This window comes from Diadema antillarum, unplaced genomic scaffold (genome assembly GCF_040938485.1).
Source record: "Diadema antillarum isolate AM-2024a unplaced genomic scaffold, OU_Dant_1.0 seq00000326_RagTag, whole genome shotgun sequence".
NCBI classification, from domain to species: Eukaryota; Metazoa; Echinodermata; class Echinoidea; order Diadematoida; family Diadematidae; genus Diadema; species Diadema antillarum.
In genome coordinates, this window is record NW_027271344.1 from 434,186 (window position 1) to 453,738 (window position 19,553).

General features: G+C 38.3%; 1 protein-coding gene across 1 annotated transcript; it reads right to left on the reverse strand.

Moving 5' to 3' along the window:
* Window positions 1-14,994: 14,994 nt before the first annotated feature.
* Window positions 14,995-18,639, reverse strand: LOC139730644 (uncharacterized). The gene is made up of 4 exons (XM_071641503.1): window positions 18,403-18,639; window positions 17,442-17,935; window positions 15,768-15,885; window positions 14,995-15,201 (listed from the first exon to the last, which is right to left on the reverse strand). Exons 1-4 carry the CDS (start codon window positions 18,637-18,639, stop codon window positions 14,995-14,997), a joined length of 1,056 nt encoding a protein of 351 aa, XP_071497604.1.
* Between the last annotated feature and the right edge of the window lie 914 nt (window positions 18,640-19,553).

Below are 19,553 nucleotides of genomic sequence, written 5' to 3' on the forward strand. Positions count from 1 at the left end.
AAGGAGGAAGTAGGGACCTTTCTGAAGAAGCAGCTGAAGACAGCATGGTGAAAGTGGAAGTGCTGTCACCAAGCTCATTCAATTCTGAGAGTGGTGTGGCCAACAGGGCCGGCCAGTGTCCTGCAGTTAGTTCCTCGGCCAACAGCCTTCTCGGAAAACGGCGCAAAGCCACTGAGAATGTTGAGGAGGAGGAGAGGAAGAGGAGGAAGGAGTTGCAGACCAATGCTCACACTCCAAAGACAGAAGCAGATACCGTCGAGAAGGCTTCGCTGGGAGCAGACCAGAGCCTCAAGAGACTCCATGCCAAGGGCTTTGTCATCAACATGAATATCATCAGGGACAAGCTGTACTCTATCATCTCTGATGGTAGATTCATGGTATTCAACCTGAAGGTGAGTTCACAGTCTGTTCCCCCATCCTTCATGTTGATTGCAGAGTTCTAGCATGGATACTGCACTGTTTTGCGGACATGTATTTTAGTCTGCAATTTCACATCATATGTTTGAGGATTTCTCCAACAGTAAATCTTTTAAGGGTATTTGACTGAGACTTTTTATCAAAAATAACAATTTGCCAAGAATGCATTGTTACATAATAGTAAAGGAAGTTGTTTAACTTCAAAATTTTGGCTCACCTTAGCCAAAGGGTCAAGTTATGTAAAATAACTTGAGCCTTTGGCTTTTTATAATAGGTATAACAATATCCCTTTTATTGCTTATTGGCCATTCTGGGTCAGGCACCAATAGTCTTGCATTGTCAGTCAGCAGCAATGCTTTAATATAAAGTGGATAATAAAAGGTCACAACTATTTTATGTCACAAAGATGTGGTTCATATGCAGTCAACTCATCAATTTAATCAATTCTATTGCATGCTTCACTTGTTCTGTTTCCTTCCCTTCAGACCAACAAGATTGAAATGGAGGAAGACCTGGCCTGCAGTGACATCCGACACGCTCAGACTTGGCAGGAGTCCTCTTCCGGCAAGATGATTGTGTTTGCCAGTAATGGCAGCAGGAACCTTGTTCAGTTTCATGTCCAGGTGAGTTCTTCAACAAACTCCCAACAAGTCTTGTGTGTTCCGACATAATGTTGTTTAATACTTACCAGTGCGTTTTTGTTTGTTTGCGCGCTTACAGATTCTTGCAATGTTGTTACAACAGTTTTTGTGTGCCCTTGTGTATGTATAGGAAGCAGGAACATTGATACCCAATATTGTATACATACCCAATATACGAATGAAACATTGGAGCTAGATGTTATTGTGTGATATTGAGAGGCAAACACTCACTGAGTAGGACATAAGATGATAACATGGAGATTTCATCTGTGAGAGTCACAGCTTACATAAGGTTTCTATTGACTTCTGGTGAAGATCAGGGAGCAACTACAATGAAGTAGTTCACCCCCACACACCCTAGAAAATGCCCCAAAATGCAACTTTCTCACACAGAATATCCCATCTTTTAAACGCATGGTGTCAGTACAGTGAGTATTAGCTTGTGATATGAGATTAATATTCTTTCCACTACTATTTCTTAGTTCACGTTTTGTGATATATTAGTATTCATTCATGACATATCTGTCTTTGGCCTGATGAAACGTAACAGCAGTGATTTGTGGCTGATATTTTTGTTTTATGTAATTTCAGAAGCAATTGCAATGCGCCTGTCTCACTTCCCTCAAATCTTGGTGTCAGAATGTATGCAATATTATTATTATTTTTTTTTTTAATGTTGAACCACTTCTGCTCTTGCTTGACTTCAGGATAAGGAGTTTCTACAGACATTAGTTCTAGCACATGATATCTCCTGCCTACATGTCTGTTGGAATGCAGTGTATGCTGGCTTAGTGGCTGGAGACATTGCCCATATCAACGTAACGGTAAGTCTATAAATTTCATTTCATCTGTGTTATGCCCCTTTACAGAAATTCCTCTTTGTGGACCAGTTCCCACATTTGATTGTCTTTGCAAACTAGTGACTGACACTAAAACTTAACTTCTGTAGTCTAGAAATGGCTAATCAGCACATGTATGAAAGTTGTTTTTGAAATTGCAAGAATTATTTGTCTGACAGAGGAATTGTGAATTAAAAATGGTTACCATGCAGTGCATTAGAGTCCCATCTTTGTGGAGAATATGCGAGCATCAGTGAATGCAACTATTGCTCTCTTAGTGTAACATCTACATGAGCATTTCTTAATGCAGGCATCATGATGTGCTGAAATTGAGCAAAGATGGACACAGGATAAAGGAATTTTTCAAATTCAGCCCCTTTTGTATGAACTTCAGTCATTCATGAGGGCACCTTGAGCCATTGTATGACCACCGATGGAATTTTTCAGGATCCAGCAGCAACTTTGTGACCAGCTGCAAAATTTTTGGCAAACCAAAAATAGCCGGAAGATCTTGCAAAAGTTCATTTTATAATTAAGATCCACATCTTCTTGAACCTTTCTTGTATGGTTTAGATGCCATCTTCTGTAGGCATCACATTTGCTTTGATCGTTGATTGGCTTGAAACCAAGTTCAGACCCAACATCATGTGAAATATAAAATTTCATGTTCGCGTGGCCATCTTGTGTCAGTTTCAGGACAGTATTATGCCACCCCAACTTCAAGGACTAGAAGATGACATGCAAAGCACTCAAAAAGCAGATAGATCCAAGATTATTCAAGGAACTGGTGCCTTTCTCAATGCTTAAAAGGATGCAGGTTGTTCAAAGAGGTAATAAGTTTGTGGGGACTTCATGGCTGTAAATGTTCTGGTCAAAATGGCGGCTTGATTTCATCAAAGTGACCACTACAGAAGTTGAAGTTGGAATCAATCAAGTAGATTTGATAATCGTCCAAATGATGTCATTTCAAAACTTCATCAGTGTGAATCTATGTGTACACAGAAATCCCGGATCAGCTGGTACTATGAATGCACCCCTTCCCACTCCATCACGGCCATGGCATCAGCCCTGGCAGGTGGCATTAGACTGCTAGTTGTGGCTTCAGTCAACCATAGCCTGACAATCAGGCAGGCTTCAGACGGATTGCTGCTTGAAGAGCTGGTGGGACACACTCATGCTGTGACACAACTTCAGGTTGATTATTTTTTGCTGTCATGCCTTCAAAAGTCTTTCTCTTCATCTGGCTTCCTCCACCAATTCCTTTAACCAACTCAAGACATATGTGTTCAATTCGTAATTATGAATGAAGAATGATCATTACAATTTGATTTTTTTTTGTACACATTACTGCAACATTAGTGTATGTTCGGGTTTTTTTATGTTCTGACATCCATTTTCATTATGTATAAGAAGCATTTTGTTTGTTTATTATTTGATTGTTTCGATAAGTTATTGTATTTGATTATCATATGGTTATATATTTACTGTTCATGCCTGGGATGTTACAGCGCCATGAGCGTCATTTTTGATGGACTTAGTGCTGTACAAGCAGCCATTATGAAGTGCTTGACAAAAGTCATGGAGATGCATGCCTGTGATTATTTCTTTTACTGTTATGAATATTTATGTGTATATAAAAGATATCTGTGTAGATTTCAAAGGTCTGAAACTATCACCATTTTCATGGTTATTTCATGATTAGAAAGTGCCAGAGTTAAGATTATGAACTCCTTTTCTTTTCAATGTAGGTTGTTGGAAGCCAGGTGGTGAGTTTGGCATCAAACAACCTCATCCTTCTGCACAATATTGAGGTAAATACCCAGTATTTCATTTTGTACGAAAGCTTGTAAAATGCTGAATATCAGTGCAATGAGAGTTAGAAACAAAAAGTAACTTCCGATTCCTCTAAGTTAAATCAGTGACATCATGTATTCCTGTGCATCCCAATGATATTTTCCCTTGCATAGCACTACTCTAAAAAAAAATAAAAAAAATAAAAAAATATGAGAACAGTTCAGGTGACTCCCGTTAACAAAGTCCTCAGGACCAGCATTTTTATTTCATTATATTGGATTTTCATTATAGCCCAACAGTAAAATATGTAAAGATACAGGGGCGGATCCAGGGAGGACTGCAACCGGCGCACGCCCCCCTTTATTTTTTGTTGAAACAAAAGAAATAAAAAGAAAAAAATGGGGGAGGGGTGCGTGCGCCCCCCCCCCCCCTTTATTTTTGTAAACGCGCCCCCTCTTTACGAAATTCCTGGATCCGCCCCTGAGATATATATATATATATATAGATGATAATTTGGCTTGGCTACCTAGATTTGTACTTCATTGAAATGAGGACATTGTTCTAACAGCATTTGTTATAACGGGAGTGCATACTGTGTTATTCATTAATGTAATACGAGTGTTGCTGAAATGAAACTCCTCTGGCATTCTGTGTACTTTTTGAAGTATGTTAAAAATTTACGCATTTTGATCATTTCAATTAGCACTGGACAACCTCTAATAGTTATCTCAGTGTACTTTCAGAACAGTGGTGAAGCCCAAGTGTGGTATAAGTCATGGAAGGGGGAAAGAGAGGTGATCAACTATATGAGCAGAAAATTTTATTATGATAGAATCATTGAATATGAACACATGGCCTTTCCCACCCAATCATGAAAATTGTATTAATCAAGTGTGAAGAATGTTAGTGAAACACATACTATTATACTGTTGTAAGAGTCCCTTCGTCACTTGTTTGGATTTTTATATCTGAGTTGTATCATAATAATGTTGTCTTTCTCTCATATTGTCTAATGCCATTTTAGACGGGAGTGATCATAAGAGGGATTGAGCATGATGTACCCATCAAATGTTGCATCATGTCCTCCAACATTCTCGCAGTGGCTGGCTGTTCGGGCAGCATCTATTACTACAACGTGGAGGTGACTTAGTCAATTTCCTTCACTCTTCATTTATACTCTGGTCTTATTTCTAATTAGGTCATGTTATGCAGTGTGATACAAAATACTATGAATTAACCAACTAAAACTAATAGCCGGATGTTAATATCAGGCAAAGAAACTATTAATTATGGCCTTCTTTTAACACGCACAACAAATAGAAAGCTAAAAATTTACAAGGTGATATGGATGGTAGTTTCAGAGTGTGCACCATTTGCTTACAACTAATTTTTTTTTTCCTCTTTTAGCCCCAGAAAAGCATGTCCATAGTAAAAACATTCACAACCTTGGAAAAACATACTAAATGATCACGCCATTTAAGAATGAATACTGATATCAAAGGTCTAAAGGTTCTGCCACAATATGTCACCAAAAATTATGTAAAGTGTAAATTTGTGTGTGTAAGATTAAGTCATATCATAGTAACATAAACTCTGCCTAATCAAATTTTACACAAGAGACTGTAAATCAGCCAGTTTTGACTGCCATTTATACTTTGCTGAGCTAAATATCCACCCTGCTCCAGACATAATTATAGCAATTTACAGGAAAGTGCATGCCAGAGTATGACTACACCTTCTGTTTATTGGGGAAAAGTCAGACGTGTTGGATGCACACAATTGTTATAACAGCTTACTGTGATATGTAATGAGTGTAGTTAACTTTGTTGTCATGTTAACCTTTTAAATGAAGGAGAGTGTGTGTCTGATGAATATAGGAATGGTGATATAGAACTATATAGAAATCATGTTAAGTTTGTGGCAGAACATAGACTTAGTGTACTCTGTTGATGATTTATGCCCTTTCATTCACCTAGACTGGAAAGTCCGATGTCTTTGACAGTGGCTGCTCCGGCATTGAATGTATGACAGCTTCCCGTACTATGGTAAGAAGATAGAATTTGATATCAAATATTTGGTAAAGTACCTCAAGATATGATTTTAGACATCGGTATATTAAAGGCTGAGATGGATGATGACATTGATAAAGAAGTTTGTCATTGTTTTCCTGGTATGAAACTAAAAATGACTATATTTCTTTGTCACTTAATTCTTATGTTATGTGTTTCCACTGTGTGCATATAATGTTTTGTGTTCCCTTTTTCTTTTTGGAAATATTCCATCTGATTTAGTCCTTTTTAGTATTTTTGCTGTGCAATGCAGGAGATCTCAGATGATTTGTTCCATTGGTGTTATCATCATATTCAAACTTCTGTGTATATTAGGAGGTATAAAAGGAAAGAATATATTGCTTATATGTGATGGACGTAATGCCCTTTATTGGAGATGCATTTTGATGGTGTAGCCAAGTAACAAATTACTTTTTCACATTTCTTGAACAGCTGTTTCTCGGAATGAAGGATGGCTTCATTGATGCCTTTCCTCTCAACCCATCCAACATCTACAAATGCCAGGTAAATCTCATCCACAGTTACTGAGAAAATAAATAGTAGGATTAGTGGCATAAATCTCTGGTTTCCCATTAACCAACAAACTCACTGACACTAATTGCTGCAATATTATTCTATTCTGCACAAGAATTTCTCTGTAATGAAGTTTAATTGAAACACCTTCATTAACTGTTCATTTGTTTCGCATGCTTGCATAACAATTCAAAATCACAGAATTGATTAGAGGCCAGTCCATGTCAATTGTAGAATGCTTCATCGCACTACATGCCAGTATGAGAGTTTTAAGTATCCCATTGCACCTTCGATGGGGCCAAAACAGCAATGAACATGAAGCCTTGCTAGTCTGGATGCTTGGGTCAAGAAGGGGCTCCATAGGACCAGCACCTGAAAGATTGATATAATTCAGTAAAATTTAGTTGCCAGATATGTTTGATGTTTACATAATCAAAGAGCAAGGCATGATCCAATTCAGCTTGATTGTGGTGTCAACCACTTTGAGTTTTGTCAACCACCTCCTTGGTATTGGGGGTAATATCTCAACATTGCACTGAGTTTTAGTCTTGTGTGGCCATGTCAGATTGTATGTTTGTTTGTTTTTTTTTTCTTTTAACTCCCCTGAGCCAAGGGAGCTGTTCTGATTAGTTATTCCATTGTTTGTAATCCATGGTGTGAAATGCCATGGTCCATTGTCCATGACCATTGTATATTTCTAGTATCTTCTGTAAAACTCATGGTTAGCTCTTAACCAAACTAGGCAGGAATAATTCTTGCGTGCGGGTAGTAGAACAGGGGCAGATCCAGGAATTCTGTAAAGAGGGAGCACCTGTACAAAATTAAAGGGGGTGCATGCACCCCCCTCCATTTTTTCTTTTTATTTCTTTTGTTTTAACAAAGAATGGTGGGGGGGGGGGCGTGCCTGGTGCACCCCCGCTTGGATCCACCACTGTACAAAGTTCCATAAGTGTCAAGAATGGTCCCCATGATGACTTAGGGGCAGGGACCCCACATGCCATGATTGGTGATTAAGTTATTTTCTACAGATCCGTAGTGTGTATTTATCCAAATATTTGTGTATTTAGAAGAGGCGAACAATAAGTTGGCCATTTCAGTTGCAGATGCCACCAAGTTCAGTCCTTTACGGGATAATATATTGTGGAGAGGGAGCCGATTGAACGACGTGAGCATTTTGGTCATCTTTTCAGAAATGCATAATGAGTGTTTACTAATGCATAGTAGGATTCATGCTGAAGGATTTGTGACAGAGAGTTGTGAAAATCATACATATCTCTCGCATCAGGGCCCAGAAGCGGGGCACTGAAGGGATATTCCACAGATCCAAGGCAGAAGATATAAAAGTAACTTTTTCAGATCAAGTAATAATACTCAATAATGGTATTGTTTGTGCAGTGGCTGTAGGAGAAATAAGAAAGACATTGGTCAGAGGTTAGTGGTTTGTGAACAGGTTGAATCACGCAGTCACAAATTGCAATCATTTGTGATTCATCCAAATCCATTCAGTATAGAACTGCAAAAACGTAAATACTACCAGTATGACATTTTGGGACTAATCCTTGCATGTATCACCCTACCCTCAACTCCCCACCCACAGTGGAGGCAGTGTCCCAGTCAGTTCACGACAACAGATGCCCTGTGGACCCACCTCAGGCACGTCCACATCAGGACTGGCATCAAGCAATGTCTCTGGAAGTCTTGCCTCAAGAACTACGGCCCAAAGGGCACGACACTAAAGGTAAAGTTAGAGACCTTAAGCAGGGCTCAATTCTAAATCTTTCCTCAGGTGGCCCATTCGACCACTTACATCTTTAAATCTGACATACTGGGGGCCCAAAACAAAAGGAAAGTTTATTTTGAATCTTAGTTGCCCGATTGGTCACAAAAAGATATGCTTTTGGAAAGTTTGGTGGATCGACATTTAAAGAGTCTGTTCTTAGTTTACCAGATTGTTGTTGAATGCAACAGCGTTCGATCCATTCTCTGCACATCAAGTACTGAGCATATCAAGCCCACAGAGCTGGAAGCAGATATCTTGTATGACATCATGGCAGTTGGCATATTAACCAAGCTCTTCGTAATGGACATTCCCTTTTAATTTACTGAGATTAAGACTGTTTCTTGATCCCCCCCCCCCCCCCCCCCCGGGAAAAAGGGGGGGGGGGGCATAGTGATAGCTATGGATTCATAATTGATGATACAACTTTCAATATAGCATGTATCATACTTCATGCTTATATTTCAGGAAACTGGTATCAGTAATGACTGAGAAAAAAAAAAAAAAAACATGCTTGAGTGCACGTCCACGCACAAATTGTATAATGCATGTAACAAAATGTGTACTTCAGAGCTCATCATAGCCTTCCATGATTGTGTGTCTGCAAGATTTCATGTAGGCACTGGACACATGAATTTTTCTTGTGGATGCATTTTGCTTATTATTATCACTGTACTCTACTGCAAGTCTTTCTGAAGCATTTATTTTTTTTTTGTCTGTTATTATTGTTCTCCTCTCTTGCAGGCTGTCAGGCTGCATGTAATGTCTCATGTAAAGGCCCTGGGAGTGGATGGATGTTGATGAGATGCACCCTGGTGCAGGTGCGACGTGCAGGCGAGGGACAGATGCTTTGAGACTGGTTAATAGAGAGCGATGTCCTGCCATTATTGAAGAACAGTGCCTCCCTTCATCTGAGGGATTGTAAGCCACATTCATCCAGAATGTGTGGGACTTTGTTCCGTTCACAGCCAATCACACCCGTCTTGTGGATAGATTGTCAATGCTTGTATGAGAGAAGTGCAGTTTGCGCAGCAACAAAGACAATCAAATCAGTTGCACGGAGGGTGCGAAAGATATATGTCCTCAGGAATGATTTTTTTTTTTAATGCGTTCATCATTATTTTCTTACTGTATGATATGTATAAAACAGATGTGTTCATCATTATTTTTCTATTCCTATGATATGTAACATAGATATGAAAGGACAATTGTATCACTTCTCGTGACTTAATTCATCATTGCGTTTTCATCGACTTTTGTGTGCTGAGATACTTTGAATACATGTAATGAGAGCATTTCTAGGTCGCTGTCACATACGGGTATTTAAGACTTTGCATTACAGATTCGGGAAATGGTATCCAGGGCCATATTGCATAAAAGTTGAGATCAAGCATATATCAGAATATCAAACATACGTCGCGGAATACTCAATTCTGATTGGCTGATGCCTGACTTATGTTTGGTTTTATGACTTGGGTTTTATTGCATCTTTTTATACAACGGGGCCCAGGAGCTATTAGATACAGACAAACCTATCTATAGCGGCCACCTAAGGGAGATGAAAAGGTTGGTTGTAATAGACAGGTTACCCAATATTTTGTGTGTATTACATACATGTCTATGTATTATTGTTGTATACATGTATAAGTACTCACATGGTACTTACGGTTTGTGGCAACTATTCACAGGCTAAAATCTGCCGCTGCAAACAAAATTTTTGTCGCTAGAGGCATTATGTTTGTCTGTCCATCCATCCGTCCTTAATCGATTTTGTGGAAGATGTAACTTAAGAAACTTTTGAGATACCCAAATGAAACTTAGCATTTGTATGTATGAGTGGAAGAAGATGTGCCTATCAATTTATGGGCACACACGCTGACAGTCAAAGGTCATAAGGTCCAATTCTAAAATTTGTTATTTCCCCCTGTATTTTGGCAATGCCTGAATGGATTTCGTGAAACTGAATGCATACATTTATTACCAGATAAAAATTCTGTAGGAAGGGGTTTGGGGTCAAAGGTCAATGATAATACTAAAATTTTACTTCTTTCCATATCTCAGACATGGCTCAAGGTTTCTTCATGAAACTTAGTAAATATCAATGTATTACCTATTGGGAGAATAATGCAATGTAACGGATGCATAACCGTTGCCATATTTCTACTCAAGTTTTGTTTATATAGGATTCACTTTGAGGTCAGGTGGCCAGAGGGTCGGTCGGATTGGTCAGTCAGTCCGTTGCAAAATCTTGTTGATCTATTGGTCCCCTGTTTTTTGAGCAATTGACCTAAAATGAGATGTGTGACTTTTATCATTGGTAGATGTGCAAGACACATTTTTCATGAATTTTGAGAAATCTTTTGCCATGGTAATAGCAGTTTGTACACAAATCATTAAAAAAAAATTGTGGATTAAACTGCTCTCTCAGTTTTTGAGCATTTGTGCTGGAATTTGGGATGTATAATTGCTTTAAGATTTAGTGTGTATGTTCTCATACTGCCAGGAAATATAATTTCCTATCGTATTTCATTTGGAATGTTCCCCCCAAAATGCCAAGCCCCATCTTTACTCAACCCCCATCAAAATAGTCACCATCCTTTATAAAGTTTGCTAGAGCTGAAATAACACTATTTCATGGGGGCAGGGGTACAATAGGAAGTCTTTCCCAGTTTTAACTTGTAACTTTATTCAAGCTTCAGCAGATCAAAACCATGAGCAAGGTACAGAATCGCAAAAGGTTGAGTCAATTACCAGTCTGCATTCCAGCAGTGTACAATCAAACCTGCCTTTAGGGACCACCTCTCTGTAATAACCACCTGCTGCTGTATGAACAGTAACCCCCTCACCCCCCCCCCCCCCCCCGAGAAAACTTTGCATCCTGTGGTAGATTTTCAACTGTATATAGTGGCCACAGGCCCATACAGAGCCATAGATAAGCAGATAATTCAGCATTTTTTTCTGCCTTGTTTTCCATGTCGGTCATGCATGGCAAACAGTTCAGTGATCGCCACCACTTATCACACACCATTCAGGTATAGTGATGCATAGCAATGCTCAAAATCAGCATTGTTCAATGTGTTTAACACATGATTATTCAAACACATACACGGACATATACAGTGGCGGATCCAGGGAGGACCGCAATTTATTTTTTGTTGAAACAAAAGAAATAAAAAGAAAAAAATGGGGGGGGGGTGTGTGCGCCCCCCCCTTTAATTTTGTAAACGCGCCCCCTCTTTAAGGAATTCCTGAATCCGCCCCTGATATAAGTGCTGTTACCTGTATGCAGCTGCATATATAGTGGCCACCTATCTATAAAGGCCACGCTTTTCATCTCCCTTGGGTGGCCGCTGTAGACAGGCTTGATGTTAGCTCATACGAAGTTCATTATAGGAGCGAGTAATATTGAACGAAGTGCTCATGTGATGAGCAAGAAACAAAATCCAAACAACAGTGTGCAGGAACATCTTGCACTCCTTGGGTCCTCAGAATTCCCCCCTTCACTCCAAGACACATAATTTTCATCTCCCGTACAGTACCTATAATATACGACTAAAGTATTCACTCTATGGATGTACATGCTTACATGATACTCTTCAGATTTTATTGAATCTTTTCATCATCTTTTCTAAGAATGCATACACGTAAACCAGACTTTTATCAAATTTGCCATAGATTGGCAATCACACATTCTAGAAGATCAAAGTTAGTTTTTCTACCAATTTTTTCCTATTATATTTTTAATTTTGAGGACATAATTGATCTAGTTGGTTCCATCTAATCTTTTTCCAGTATCAGATAAGCAGTTAAAGTTGCCAAGTTTAAGTCCGAAGCTAAGTCATTTGTGCTGCAAGATTACTTACGGACTTGACCGATGAAGTGAACAGAGCAAGGTAAACCACTAGCTAAGTTTCAAAAAATTTCAAAGTTTCAAATATTTTTACACGACAGTGATAGTGGCCAGAATGACACGTGGGGAATACTTCTGTAAATGAGATTATGATACCTACACAACTCTCCTACTGGTTTCTACACGAAAAGATATATGATTATTCTGTTATCTCTTTTAAGAAACCCAACAGCTGTAGCTCCCAATTAAAAGAAAAAAAATGTTGCTTAATCAATACAAGTTCAAAAAAAATTTCATTACATTGTCTGACATGAAGTTTCTTCATTTTGAATGTATTCTTCTTTTTTTTTAATAAAAGCTAATTTGATGATATTGTGCAAGCTCTTGAAGAGAAGAAGGTGAGATTGTTGCCTCTTCTGGATGGCATGATGTACAGAGCTGCCAATTGTTACTTTTTTGCAGTATTGTGTACTGTTTTTGCCAAAAATATTATATTGCAGGTTTCATGGAAAATACTGTTTTCCCCAAATTAGATCATTTCGCATATCGTCATGTGCCCAGCAGAACGACATGAACGCATGTGACGCTTGTAAGTATAACGCGTGCTTCACATGCACTCGTGTCGTTCTGCCGGGCACACCTTCCTTGAATCGCATGCGTTCATGCTGCTCTGCCAGGCACATGACGATATGTATTGCAGGAAAGCTATCACTGCTGTTTTTTTCCACCAAAAATACTCCTTTTCGTCCCTATGGATATTGCCTTAACATGCTGAAATAAAGCATTAAGAATCGAGGACAATCTTGCTCTTTGGTCAGATATTTTTCAAAACTTCTACTGCTATATGATTTACCTCTGTTTTAACATTCGACATACACATACAAACATACAACATGGAGCAACTTCTCCATACTTTAAAAAGCTTTTGAATGTACATGTGTTAACATGGTTTTATATTTCTGTATGTACCTCATGTATTTTATTTTTTATGTACAAAGCTACATGTAAATATGAAGACATGGAAAAATAAAAAAAAAGTTATATGTGTGAAAAGAAAACAGAAGTTATTAGGTGAATGACTAATCTGTCTGGTAGACTTGTTTCATAGCAGATGAATGTGAAAACTGTTGGATATCTTCTATTAAAGCTGGATGTTGCCACATGCTGTAATGAAGGAATGATAAAGTGATTGTGTGTGAAAACAAAGCCTGAATTTATGAAGCAGATGAAAAATCTTTGTGATGAACTTGTTTCATAGCAAATGGATGTGAAAATCATTGCATGTCAACTGAGTGGAACTGGATGTTGTCACATGGTGTGATGGAGATATGATAAAGTGATTTGTGTGGAGACCGAGTATGAATTATTGAGCTGTAGTTAAAAGGGGCCTGAGCTTTCAATCCTAGAAGAATTTTCATTAAGAGATGAAGATTATTAAGCTGGTGACAAATCTGACAGGTGGACTTGGTTTATACTGTATTAGATTGATGTGAAAACCGTATGATGTCAACTGAGTGGAACTGGATGTTGTCACATGGTGTGATAGAGGAATGATAGAGTGATATGTGTGGAGACCAATTATGAATTATCGAGCTGGAGTCAAGAGGGCCCCGAGCTTTCGATCCTAGAAGAATTTAAGTCAGAGATGAAGATTGTGAAGCTGGTGACAAATCTGTCAGGTAGATTTGTTTAACAGGAGATGGATATGAAAACAATATCACCTCATTGGAATTGGATGTTGTCATATGTCATTCATATTTTTTTTCTACCATTCATTTGTTTCCAAAAAAAAAAAGTATGAGACAGACATACATAGATGCTTACACACATGCATGCGCACAGACATATACATCTTTAAACAACTGTCGAGTTGAATTTAACCTCATGTAAAGACACAAGCAATCCCAAGTTGATCAGGAGTCCCTTGGAAAGGAAACTATGTATCAATGCAAATTTTGTTTTTCATTAGTTGGTTCAAAATTTATAGCTTACTATACAAGAATTCTGTATGTATGTCCAATATTTCACAATGGTTTCATTAACACAAGTGTTGGGAGTTCAGTTGATGATATTCACAAAACTGTCATGGTAAGCTTTGCATTCCTTAATGCAAATAGAGTACACATAATTATCATCTCCATGGTTTTAAATCACTAACTTTGCACCTTCAAACGGGAAAGTATTTTTTTTTCTGGTTCAATTGCTGTGTTTTCGATCATAGATCTTGCCACTCGCAGGATTTTCTTACAAGTCCTGCTGTAAGAATATCAGTTTCCTTAGTTTTTATTTAGAGATACACTTGGTCTCATTAATATCTGACCAGTTTCTTCTGCAATGTGAATGACAAATATTTCAAGTTGGTCAAAAGCTCAGGTCAAATTTGAAGATTTTGCTGGTAATGCATAAACTAATAGAACTAAATCTTATGGTATTCAAAACATATATGTCGTCTAACTTGAAGGACTATTGATTGATCAGATTTTAGGAAATGATAAGTGAGAGCCAAGTTAACAAAAGGCATTGTGGTCTACAATTCACTGATGTTGCATATTGATATTTGACAAGTTGGCATTGATGTCTATTTAATACACATTTTCTTGTGCCTTTGCACCTACTGTATATACAAGGTGATGGATGCATGCATTTTGGGAGGTTGTTCACCCATCCATCCTTCCGCTGGCTTTTCTTTTACACGGTTTAAAACAGTACTTTTTTTTTCCACTGATGACACTTTAGTCAAGGACAAACCTTCAGCAATAATCACACTTCTTGTACAAATAACATTTTCTGCTGTCGTTCAATATTGCATAAGGTGTATGATTCTCAACTAATCCCAAGAGAATTACTTCAAGGATCATTGATGATGGTGATGATGAATCACAGCACTTACCACGTATATGGCATCATATGTCTGTTTTTAAAAAAATCAAACACACAGACTTCTCCAAGACATGAGTGTTCTTTTAGAGCAAAATGGTGTCTGGAAGCTTTACACAGTACAATGTCCTTGTATATGTTTTGTTCATTAGTTTCCAATCATTTAACACCATTCTCCAACTCTCCTTCATCATCCACGTTGGCCTGCCTTGAGCATTTAATCATAGTCACTATCTTCAGATGAGGAGAGCCCCTGATCCTTGTCCATGCCCTCTTTGATCTCTGCCTTGAGGAATTCCATGTGGATCTTGAGGTAGTCACACTCTGCCACGTCCTCCGGCTCGAGGCTCTTTACGACTACGAGGTCGGTGAACATGACCCGAGCCATCATCAGCATCGCCCGTGCACGGTCGAACAAACTTGCCTGTAAAAAAAAACAACATCCAATAATCATTCATATAGATACTTTATTATTGAGTATGATACCAGCCAAAATAATGGCGCCATTAGCTAATTAACTAAGCTCTGTACTATACTCATCAGCGTAACTTCTTCCATTACTTTCTATTCATCATGTCCTTGTTCATCATGTATCCCATAATGACGTCAGAAAGAACACCTGACAAAATTAAGATGTTACAAACCCATGCGAACACCTCCATAACAAGTTTAGGTCTATCAATCACTTCATCAAAGTGATATTGACCAAATGGGCCATTTTGTGATCGGTCAACATGGGTACTCGCTCACATGCAGCCTGTTCAATCCAGGATGAAAATGAAAGTGGTTGCAATCATACAGAAGTGTTATCACTGAGGGAAATGAACAGATATAAATAGCGGTTATTCAACACTAATATCTTTACAGGTTAAAGTTGTGTGTGTTTGAAAACTATAATACAGGAATGCTAGTACATTGTAGTAGTATTGGTATTAAAAGACTAGTGATGAATAATTATGACAAAGATATGTTTTTATGAAGATTTCATACCTCCAAATAGTCGCGCACTTTCATGAGTTGATTCCTGACGTTTCTAATTTGGCCGCTGACTCCCCACATGCCATATCCAGTGTTCAACTGAGCAATACTGCTGTAGTAATCGTGTAACCTGTGCAGCGACAGAACACAAACATACACACAAACAAACAACACAAAGACAAGACAATGGTAACGTTACTTCCTTTGTCTTTTTTTTTACATAATCCAGATATTTTTATCTCAATGCAAAGCAAGAAACGATGTTTCAATACATAAACACATCAGTCCACAAAAAACAGTACTTTTTGAAGAAAAAAAGTGATATATACTGCAATGTGACAGAACAGTGCAGTGGCAGAAATTTTGGTATTATGTGTATCAAGAATTTGAATGCAAAGATTCTGTAAAGAAACATCTGAATATGTGTTGCTGCCGTAGCCATGAAGAGAAGCTGCAAAAGTATAGAAAAACAGTGGAAATATTTTTCTGTACTCAAGACGGTATAGGATCCCTAAATGAGTGTGATTTTTGGAAGATGATACACTTTGCATGGATGTCGAGATTGAAAGAATGTTTTGATACAGGTGGATTCAAGAAGCTGGAATTAATACACATACATGTATATATATGTATGTATATATATATACGTATATATATATATATATATATATATATATATATACATATATATATATATATATATATATATATATATATATATATATATATATATATAATGTCACAACAGAGGAATACATTAAATGCCAATCTTGATTTTAATTAAAAATCCGAATTTTCGGGGGTCCTCCCCCTTCGTCAGGGATGACAGTGCGAAGGGGGAGGACCCCCGAAAATTCGGATTTTTGATTAAAATCAAGATTGGCATTTAATGCATTCCTCTGTTGTGACATTATTATTGCTATTTCTAGTACTGCCAATACGCGGAGCAACTACAATATCATTGCATTATGTCACAACAGAGGAATACATATACATGTATATATATATATATATATATATATATATATATATATATATATATATATATATATATATATATACATGTATAGAGAGAGGGGGAGAGAAAGAGAGAGTATGTGTGTGAGGAGATATATAGGTTTATGATTTGCGGGACTAGCAATCAGCAAAGTTTGTATTTCGGGATGATATGTCAACAAGTAATGCAAAACATTTATGTTTCATCTTATTTGTAATCTGTGACGTATATGTTCAATGAACAATTGTTATCTGTTTGTATCTCTTGTGTGTAACGCTGGTGGAAGGCGCATTTCCACTTTCGCATTGTGGACAATAAAGCAATCAATTCAATTCAATGTCATACAATATTCTCACTGATTTGACATAACTATTTCAGAATACAGTTATGCTAAAACAAACAAAAACAAAAGGTATTCGTATAATTTCTTATAGAATGTCTCGAATATGTGTTCAGACTTGCATGTCAGATTATCAACAACTCTGTGGAAAAAAAAAAGAGAAAGGAAAAACAAAATAAAAAATGGTGGCTGTAAACAGCTACTTAAAAACTATGAATTTCAGATGCAAATAGCAGTTTGCTGTAACATTGGAATAGATACAATGTTAGGACTGTAAAGTGAGTCATGAGCTATTAACCATTGAATGATATAAGTGCACTTCAGAGCTCATGGGGAAATTTTTGAATACCTGGCCACATCATCTTCTCGATCGTCCCACATGGTAGTCTCGGGCTCGACGCGGTAGAGTCTGATACAGAACTCCGGTGCGATGCGGTTCATCAGCAGCGTTGTCATGAAAGTCGACGGGATGGGTTTCCCGATTCTAGGCAGGACCAGTGTGTGCTTCTTCAGCACCAAGAAGTTCTTAAGCTCGCCCTCAGACTCACTTAGCGTCGACAACTTGTGCGTCATCTCGTAGTGACGCAGCTCCTCCAACGTCCCCATCCAGATGTAGAATCCGAAACGAAATACTTTCTCCTGGATGAGGTACGCCAGGCGCGCCATGTCCGAGCGAGCGCTGCGGACATCCGGTTCGTAGCCAGCCGTCTTCTTGCGCAACATAATGGCTGAGATCAGGAGCTGTTCAGGCTCTTGCTTGGCCAGGGCCATGTCGATCAGCGGCTGAACGACGGTACGACTTCGGAGATACTTGAGCTTCTGGTGCGCAAATTCCATCATGACCTGTATAGAGTTAACCGATATAATATGTGTAAAGCGGCTGTTATGTTATATTCATCACTGCTTCCTTAGAGGTGGACGTTACCCTAACATGTCATCAGCATTGCGATATCTCATACAATGTTATGACAAGTTTTTCATTCATCTTTTTGTGTAACCCATTGTTTTTCTGCTTAGTATTAGCAATTACTCTTGGATAGCTTTCTATCATTCGTCTCCAGATTGCGTCCCATCAACACATCATTCAGGATGTGGATTTTGTCGGGTACTTCTTTTACTAATATTGCAACTGACATGCATACATGTATACACGTAGAAATTTGATGTGTATTAAAGTAGGCTTCATGGCCACTTTGTTTAAAAAAAAAAACAGAAATGAGTCTACAGTAACTTTAACAATATCGTGATTACATGATTGTTAACTTTTAAGCACTGTCGCGAAATTAAGAGTAGCAATTGCTTTTAAGTACCTGGTCCAAGGACTTTCCTTGTCTCTGTAGAATGTAGGTCAGTGTCTCATAGAGTCTGCTCTGGATGAACTTGGCCTCTTTGAAGAGCTCCTGCTTGCCAAGCTTAATATCCTGTAACAGAATTCCATGGAGCGCCACACAGGTATCCTCTAGTAGCAGGCTGCTATATTTGTATGAGTCGTCGATGTTGGGGTACTTCTTGTTTCTCTCGCGCAGCTTGTCATACTGCGTCGCCATGGTTACCAGCAGCCAAGAAATCAGATGCGTTGATTGCTGCTCATTGAGCTGCACAGCGTTTCATGGGAATATGCAGAGGAAAACTAATGAAGAGAAGAAAGCAAAATGACCTGTTTATAATCCCTTGATTCCTAATACAAGCACGTGACATGTACTTGATTATATAGCTCCTGACGCGATTTCTTGAGAAACTGCGTCTAAGATATATTGCTGAATAAACCGGCTGGAAGCACTTTGTGCTTTGATTAATACATGTACTTGTCACCTTGTGAGACTATTCTGTTCGGCTTGAGCAAAACAAGTGAGAAGTCAACCCAGTAACCATTTGAAACACGCGTTAACACTTTCCGTTAATCCTTTCTGTGACAGATACTTTGGACAGTGTGTGCAAGGCCAAGGGTTTTTTCTGAACCATTTTGGCACTAAAAGCACAGAAAGGATTTTGGTCGCGACATCGAGCAAAAGGTATATAATGGCGGGTGATCCTTGTAGAAGCTCTGTATCATCATCCAAAATGCCCCCCCCCCCTCCCTTTCAGGTGAGTTTAAGAGCAAAGACAGGATATAATTGTTATAAACGAACACGGTCATGACGAAATTCCGACAAAATCGAAGTAAAAATTATCCGCTCTAGGGCCTATATCTTTTATTGTTTATTCGTTTCGACAAAACGAAAAAAATAAAACTGCCAGTCCCGACGACTTTAGTCTATTAATAACAGTCAGTGGTTTTCTTCCTCATGCTCACAATACGGTCGAAGCGAAATCATATCAGATGATTAAAATCTGCTCTTCTGCACGAACACGTTGCCCAGCAAAGCGTCTTCTGATGGTATGTATGTATGTATGTATGTAGGCCTATGTATGCATGTATCTTATTTATCTATTGATCCTTTAATTTACTTATCAATTTATT